The following is an 8,253-nucleotide window of genomic DNA, read 5'->3' as shown; positions in this document are numbered from 1 at the left end:
CGACCGCCTAGGGGCCCGCGGACCGCCGTTTGGGCGCCCCGTCCAGTGACTTGTTGGGAGTTGTGGTGCGCGGCGCTTCCTCCTCGGACCGTCTCTCCCCGGCCCGTGGCGGGTTGTCGGGTCGCTCTTCCTCTCTCCGTCCCCCCCCGTCCCCCCTCCGGCCGCTCGGACCCGCCCCGCGACGCCCCGTCGTCCCGCAGCGCCATGGGGGGCGCACCGAGCCTCCCGGAGCCCGGCGTCCAGGACCTGGTGGAGGAGACCGGCTGTGAGTAGAGCGCCGCGACACTTTGCACCGGGAGCGGTCGTTGAACTGCGCTGAATCGCTCGTTCGGGAGGAGAAGCCTCCGTGGATGTTCCACTGCAGATGGAGCTTCAACCCGAACGCGCTGCGCTGCCCGCAGATCAGACTGGCACGGACCATGTGCGGCGTGAGGAACGGGCTCCTAGAGAAAAAAGTATATTTATGTATTTAACATACTAACGAACAAACACTGCGTGAATCATGTTGGTGAAGGACGAGTATCAAGGCGTTTGATAGAAATCCTAATTCCATGGAGCTTGTTTTTTTTGTTGTTCTGTATTTATTTTTGAATAGTGACAGGTGAACTTTTTTTTTTTTTTTTTTGGTCACGTTAATCAATGGTCACACCAAGGGTCGTAAATAGAAGCGGACACTGGCTTCCTCCACCCAAACAGGTGTGCGCTCCAATTTGTCTCGACACGAGGCTCCATTTCACTTCATGATGCATCATCCACTGCATGCTGCCCTGTGGCCCCCCAGGTTGCCAGGTACTCAAATGGCAAAGTGTGAAATCTGCTTATTTGAGTCACTGTGTCACATGGGTTTGGCTGCTCCCTGTCTCTCCCATTTCAGGGCTGTGGGGCAGGACATGTCGGGCATGCTCCAGCCTTTCATGCATTATAAAAATGTGTATTTACAAATACAACACGCCCGCGATGCTGGGACGTTCAAGGAAGAACCCTGACACCCAGAAAGACCAAGTGGAACTGGAAGGTCTGCTTTTTGAAGGCTTGTCAAACAGAAAATCATTACACTGTGAAATAGTGTGAGAATCACAATCTCGATCCGATGATTTGACCAATATATTATGATAGTATACAATAAAAAAATAAAGTGTACAGAAATAACCACTTTTCCAAAGAGAAATTTCCAAATAAACAGATAAAAACATACAGAATATACAAAAATAAGTCCCACTTGTGAAGGCAACGGCTGGGGCTAAGTGGAAGTTTGGTTGCCAATATGGTTATGGGTATAAATACAATGAAATCAAATATAAATATAGGTGGATGTGATGAATACGTGTGTGGCCACTGTTTCAACAGATCATGTAAAATCCAACATGTTTGCGGTAATAACTGTGGGAGCAGCCGTATACATAGAAGGAGCTGAGCATTATCTAGCGTCTTTTGTTATTTTCTAAATGCTTTACTTTCGTTTTCATTCCAATTCATTACTATTTTATTTTTACTTTACTTTTTAGTCTATGCATTTTACATTAATTTTATTTTTATTTCACTTTTTTATGTGTTTATTGTACTATTATTTAATTTGTAACTTTTTATTGTATTTATTTTAGTATTATTTTATTTTTAATTTTTTATTCTACTTATTGTGTTATTATTTCATGTTGATTTTACTTTTGATTCTGTTTACCGTATTATTATTTTCTTTAAACTTTTTTTACTCTATTTTATTTGATTATTATTTATTTTATTTTGCTCAGTCAGGTTGAACTGCACAATAGGAGGTGGAGGAGGAGGAGGAGGTGGAGGAGGAGGAGGTGGAGGAGGAGGAGGAGGAGGGTGTAATTAGGCGCTTGTTGTTGTATAACTTTTTTGGGCCTGTCCTCACTGTCCTGCAGGCGACAGCATTCTTTCATGTCATTGTCTTTGTTGTTTGCTCTAAGTTTCGTTGGAGCAGATTAAAAACCTGCGCAAGAGATTCCAGCAGCTGAGTGGCGACGAGGACAGGATCAGGTAAAGTGCATCTGAATGAAGCGTTTATTCTGCCTGGTGCATTCATCCTGGTGAGGTGCAGTGCATTTACCACAAACTGTGAGCAGCAGTTTGAAAAATAATGAAAATTAAATAAATCATAAAATTAAAACAAAACTAAAAAAATATATACAATATAAAAACAAATAAATAAATAAGTAAAGTAAAATAAAAATGACAAATATACTCAAATAGCAGAAAATACAAAACAGAAATAATCAAATACAGTATATACAATATTCAGAAAATAGGGAATATACAGAATATCCACGATGCCGTTGTATGCGCATGATAAATGATGTATTGGTATGGGGATATGAGGTAAGAGCGAGAGTTTTAACGCAAAAGCAGTATGCAAAACAGGTGTTCATTTTTAATGCGAAATATAAGCATCTTGTAAGAATAACTTGATATTTGCCCCAAAATACCTTGAAAAGCAAAGTGCTCAGTAGATTTATTTTGAAATGGCCAACCTTAGTTATATTTACAACAAGTTAAACACTATTATTATTATTATTATGTTTATTCTTATTATTGTTTTATAATAATAATAATTATAATTATTATTATCATTATTCATAAGAGTCCTTCTGAGAGGCAAGTCAAGCCTGTACACAGTCCTAGTTCTGTATAATTCTTTCTGTTCAGCATGGTCTGCAGAAGTGTTGTCTTGGCGTGTGTGTGTGTGTGTGTGTGTGTGTGTGTGTGTGTGTGTGTGTGTGTGTGTGTGTGTGTGTGTGTGTGTGTGACACACACCCTAAAACGTTGGCTGGTGTGGTGTTGCTTTGCACTCTGCAGCAGAGCGGACCTGGAGAACATCCCTGCGCTCGCCAACAATCCCATCAAGAAGCAGATCATCGACGCCTTCTTCGATAAAAGGTCAAATCGCATTGTGACCTAATGTCCCAACGGCAATTAGAGTGTGATGGATGTTCCCATTTTTTCCTTTCATAATAATAATAATAAAAAATAATAATAATACATCTGATTATTATATTGTGGGAAGTTATATTATTATTATTATAATTATTGTTATGGAGCCAGAATCCCTCATCTCATATATCCTAATTCTCATTTAGGCCTTTAAGATTGAGGCTAAAATCAGAATCTTTCTTCCTGCGCTTTTAAAACGGACTTTACACACATCCTATTGTAGCTGCAAGCAGACTATGTAGAAACTATGTTTAAAACGTATTTACTGTAACTCATGTTTCGATTTAAGATATATCAATCAAATATCAATTTACAAACGGCCCTCGACCCTGCGTGTACATCACATGACCCCGCGCGGGCTCTGTCCCGAGTTCATTTTTCATCGCTGCGTTTTTCGGGCACGACTGCGACAAGCGCAGTAAGCCGCTCGGTCGGGGTCTCCTTAGAACCGGGACGTTTCAGACGCCTTGTCGTCGGAGTTTGATCAACATCGACGTACGTTCGGAGCAGAAATTTGTGGAAAAGCTGTGGCGGCCTCGGCGCGTTTTGATTCGCTTGAGGAGCGGGCCGCTTTGTGACATCATCACCCGAAGGCGGCGTACAGGCCAATCCTCCCCTCTGGGAGCGCGCGCTGCGTTTTGCCAAAACCACCAAAGCTACGGTCGTTCAGAGAAGGTGAGAAGCTGTAAGAACCGCGGGGGGGTCCCTTTCTTTTGTGCCTGTTGTGCCCGTGTTGTTATTATTATTCATCATAATAATATTATTGCTCATATATGGTATGGGTGGTTAAACCTGTGAAATGCCTGGCGTCCCTGCAGGAACCAGCGGCGCGGCGAGGCGGGCTCCGTCCACCACATCGACTTCCAGCAGTTCCTCATGGTCATGTCCCACTTCCGCCCGCCCACCCTGAAGACCACCCCGGAGGAGAAGGAGGCCATGAGGATGGAGAAGCTGCGATGTGAGGAGGAGGAGGGCGGCGGCACGCACAGACGTAGTAACCGTAGAAACGGGCGGGGGGCAGAGGTCCCATGGGGAAAGCGCACGGGTGGAGCGCCAGATGGGATGGTCTGAGAACGTCTCCTTTTCCCCTCCGTCATATTGTCAACCTCACGCCACTTTATCCAAGCATGACGTGCACGACTCCATTTCAAAATGGTACTTTAGTTCAGTTCATGGTTTGGCCATTACCAAAAATATATTAAAGAAAAAAAAAAATATATATATATACAGGGTTGACAGTAGAACTATAAGACTTGAAAAGTATTTAATAGAAGTAGAAAACAAAATGTGCAGAAGCTGATCAAAAAAAAACAGTGGATCATCCAAGAAGTAACTAAAACAAAATATACAATATATTTTATTTTATTTTATAATTATATATATATATATATAATATAATTTTAATTATATATTTATAGTTACATTTATTTAAAAAATATATATATTTATGTATAAAATATATATATAATTACTTTCATATATATAAAATATATATTTAATTTTATTTCAATAATGCTGCTTTTCTCTTCCTGGTTGTGTATTAGAACGTCAAACTACCTCAAATCAAATCTCTTTAAACCTTGTAAACCACCTGAGATCTGGACTCACCGGATGAACCGTCCGTTGGGACTCCTTCCTTCATCCGCCTTGGTGAAGCTCTGGGTGGAGGAGCGGGTGGATTACAAAAAGGGTTGATAATGGATGAATAACTGATTAATAGTTGAATGGATCAGGGTCGGGCTTAGTAGGCAAAGCCGGGCGACAGTATTCATAACTAACAAGAGGCCGTGGAGACGCCAGGAGCAGCTTCAATCCGACGTTTAATGCGACTGCTCGGTCAATACTTTGACATTTTGTCGCCTGTGAATTTCCCCAAATTAGCGAAAGGCCCTTTTAAATTCCGCTAAAATGTCATTGGGCGCCGTCTTCCTCCGTATTGATCCACAGAGCGGCACATTCCATTCACCAGCAGAAAGCCAATCACCATGCCAATGGAGACCCTTGACATTGTAATGGCTGTGGACGTCCTCCTCGTGACGCTTGACGTCCGGCCGCTCATATTATATATTTATTATGAAACCTGAATTCTCTCTCTCTTCCCAGTCTTGTTCAATATGCACGACACGGACAGCGATGGAACCATTACTTTGGCGGAATACAGGAAGGTAAGGGCGACGTGGATCGATCAAATAGGCCGGCGGTTCCCAAGCGGTGGGTCCCGGCCCAAACACTTGGTCGTGGGGCATTTCCAGTGGACGTCCCGGTGTCTACGCCGGTTGAGAACCTCTGGAAAAGCCTCTTCTACCCCCCCCCCCCCCCCCCGACTTAATCAGTAACCTGTGAAGTAGCTTGGGGAGGGTTTAAAGGTCAAACTGTGAACTCTTTTACTGGCGCTTGTTGCTGCCAAAAGGTCGAACCTTTCCCTGGCGTCAGGGGGGAGCGGGGACCAATGGGACTTGGATTTCCGTCTCTGGAAACACGTTTTCCTTGAACGGGCGCGTTGCTTTGCCTGCTTGCAGAGCTGCAGGCGGCTCCCGCTCCCTCCGCCGGATCGGATCGAGCAACCGCAATTGAAGGAAGCGAATAATCCTGCCGTTAAGGCGGCTCTGCAGTGGCCGCGCTGCCGCAGAGCACCAGCATTTAAAGCTGAAGCGGCGCCGTGCAGGTGCCCGCGCCGGCCACCAGCGGAAAGCGGAAGAAGCGCTGTAAACATTACAAAGAACGATAGAAGAGAGCAGTAAAATGTAAATAGAAAGTGTTAAATGTACAGTATTATATTTTAGTCTTGATTTTGTGCAAATTGTCAGTATAAATATTACAAGGAAGTTCGAGGTATTCAAATAGTCCAAATATTTGGACAGAGACGGCGCGATCTCCCTTGCACGAATTCAACTGCATCCGGTTGTTTTCGCGGCCAGGCGTGGGTGATGGCAGATTGTACCCGCGGGCCTCTCCGCGCAACCTGCGGCGCGCCGCTGCGGCGACTGTGAAGCGGCTTTTCGGCGTCAGTTAGGCGGGGCGGAGCCGGGGATGGAACCACCGACCCCCCCCCCCCCCCCGGGTTGCCAGCCCCGCCGCTCCACCACCAGAGCTACCGCAAAACCCACGGTCACGGCGGCGTGACTGAAACATGTCCAGGCGCAACCCGTGGGAACAAACGCCAAGCGGCGCCCCCCATCCGCCCGCCCGCCACGTGCCGCCGATGAGGGGAGGCAGACAGATTTGACGATGAGACTTTCGGTTTCCTCCCCTCCGCAGGTCGTCGAGGAGCTCCTGTCCAAAAGCGGGGACATGGGACAGGAGGCGGCCAAGGCCATCGCGGACGCCGCCATGTTGGAGGTTGCCAGCACCAACGTGCCTCACATGGTAAACACTGCGGCCCGTGCGCTCCCAGTGACGTGACGGTAAAATAAACATCAGTCAAACCGGTTCAGTGGCCCCTCCCTCCCGTGTCGTTTCAGGAACCGGATGAGTTCTATGAAGGAATCACCTTTGAGCATTTTGTTCAGGTATGAACCAGAGCACCAACGTGAAGTCTTGTCCCTACGAGAGTGTCCCCTATCCAAATCACCGTTTACGCCGTCACACGCCAACTGCACACCCACACCCACAGTCGCATGATGATACATGACGGTGTCCGGTTTCCTCCCGGCAGATCTTGAAAGGTCTGGAGATGGAGTCGAGGATGAACGTCCGCTTCCTGGATGTGGACACCACCACCATGCGCTGCGGGAAAATGAAGTCTTAATGTCTCCGGGGAAACATTTCCGCCATTCCTGGTCCCTACGTATCCGGACGTCCGATGGAGCGACGGCAAATACTAATATAGTTCAACTGTGACATTTCCATAGGAAATGACGAGGAAGTAATTTTTAACATAATTCCTCACGAGGAGAGCGACAGGCACTGTGCCGTCCTTTTCCACCTTCCAGAGGAATTAACCTGCGATTTCTATATAATCCTGTAATCACTGAATGAACCTACACAGTTTAAAGTGGTAATCCATGAGAATGTTGTTAACAAAAATTGATATACTTTTTGATATTATTATTTTTAAATCAGTAAAAAAAAAAAAAAACAGCCATTCACTGTATGTATCGTATATGTGTCATGCACGTGCTCCTCTACATCACATTTCCATTGTTGGTGGCCGGGTCCGCCTTCCCCATCAATGGCACGCAGCCACAGTGCAGGTAGTGTAATCATAATCACAGATGATTTTATGGATTTGCACTTTAAATACATTACATTTTGCTTTCATCTGTGTTTCTGTCACCTCTTAACTTTTCAATTTTTTTTTAAACCTGCCTGTAACCGCTCACAAACTAATTCAACTGCGTTTTGTAAGAAACCCTCCTTCACGAGACGCCGCAGGAGCCGTTGTTTCCACGGCGTTCGAGGCCCGGGGCGTGGCGGGGCGGCGGGCCACGCGCTCTCTGGAGGTTTCCACGCCAACGCTGGGATGTCAGGACACGTGGAACCTCTCAGAGACGCTTCCAGTACCACGTTAGAAACGGCACCAGACACAGGGAGACAGGTTGAATGTTAGTGACGACGACGGCTGTGCAACGTGTTTTTTTCCACAACCAACCAGTTTTACAACAAATTCCTAGAAAATAAAAAAAACAATTGAATGAGAGAATGAGGATGAATGAATAAACAGTGATTCAACTAAGATGTGTTTTTGTTGTTTGTTGGACCTGATGCCGTGGGGTAATGAGCCCTTTCCGCTGTGTTCAACCATTTAACCAGGTCCACTCGTTATTTACATTCCATCAATTGATTTTACATACATACGAATCGCACAATCCTGTACAAAGTGTTTAAATTCTGAATAACAAACACATTTGATGTAATTACAGATGGCACCCCTGTGTTTTATTTAAAAACATTATGGTCCCAAAGGAAAGGGGTTGGCTGTTTCCATTTTGACTTTTAAAACTGGAAAAAAAACTAAAAAGGAAAATAGTACAGTCCAAGAAGTGGTTCAGTTTTGATAAACGGAGCGACAGGGGGTCCGCCCGCCACCCCAGGGGTTCCCTCCACTACCCCAGAGGGTCCGTCCCCCACCTCAGGGGGTCCTTCCCCCTCAGTGGGCGGGGTGCGAGCCGGAGAGCGCGTCGTATGGCACCGTCAGCCCGATGTTGTAGTTGTAGCCGGAGGACTCGGTGTAGTTGGACCTGCAGATGGGGAGGATGTGATCCTGAGAGACGGCGTCCTCAGAGAAGTCGTAGTGGCAGACCACCCCTCTGTGTCTAGAAACAACGAAGACAAACATTCATTTCTGCAAGGAACGCTATG

The 8,253-nt window shown here is 45.8% G+C and overlaps 2 protein-coding genes across 4 annotated transcripts in view; one reads left to right on the top strand and one right to left on the bottom strand.

Annotated features, from left to right (window-relative positions):
• The first annotated feature begins 58 nt into the window (after positions 1–58).
• Positions 59–7,627, top strand: tesca (tescalcin a). 3 transcript variants are annotated; one of them, XM_080004477.1, is made up of 9 exons: positions 275–455; positions 1,932–2,001; positions 2,818–2,898; positions 3,771–3,910; positions 5,056–5,117; positions 6,211–6,318; positions 6,414–6,461; positions 6,608–6,739; positions 7,327–7,627. In XM_080004477.1, exons 1-8 carry the CDS (start codon positions 365–367, stop codon positions 6,698–6,700), a joined length of 693 nt encoding a protein of 230 aa, XP_079860603.1. In that variant the 5' UTR covers positions 275–364; the 3' UTR covers positions 6,701–6,739; positions 7,327–7,627. The 3 variants fall into 3 exon arrangements, with proteins under 3 accessions (XP_079860604.1, XP_079860603.1, XP_079860602.1); XM_080004478.1 differs by lacking the exon at positions 275–455 and adding an exon at positions 59–265 and having other exon boundaries at positions 6,608–7,627; XM_080004476.1 differs by having other exon boundaries at positions 6,608–7,627.
• The window catches only part of fbxw8 (F-box and WD repeat domain containing 8), a gene marked incomplete at its 5' end in the record, with an annotated part of 32,644 nt that continues 30,995 nt past the window's right edge, over positions 6,605–8,253 (bottom strand). The window contains one exon of the mRNA XM_080003769.1: positions 6,605–8,207. Within this exon, the coding sequence (XP_079859895.1) occupies positions 8,042–8,207 (166 nt within the window). The 3' untranslated portion in view covers positions 6,605–8,041. The remainder of the gene's footprint in view (positions 8,208–8,253) is intronic.

This window comes from Zeus faber, assembly GCF_960531495.2.
Source record: "Zeus faber genome assembly, chromosome: 7".
Classification (NCBI taxonomy): Eukaryota; Metazoa; Chordata; class Actinopteri; order Zeiformes; family Zeidae; genus Zeus; species Zeus faber.
The sequence above is the reverse complement of the archived record's forward strand: the minus strand, read 5'-3'. Positions and strand labels throughout refer to the sequence as shown.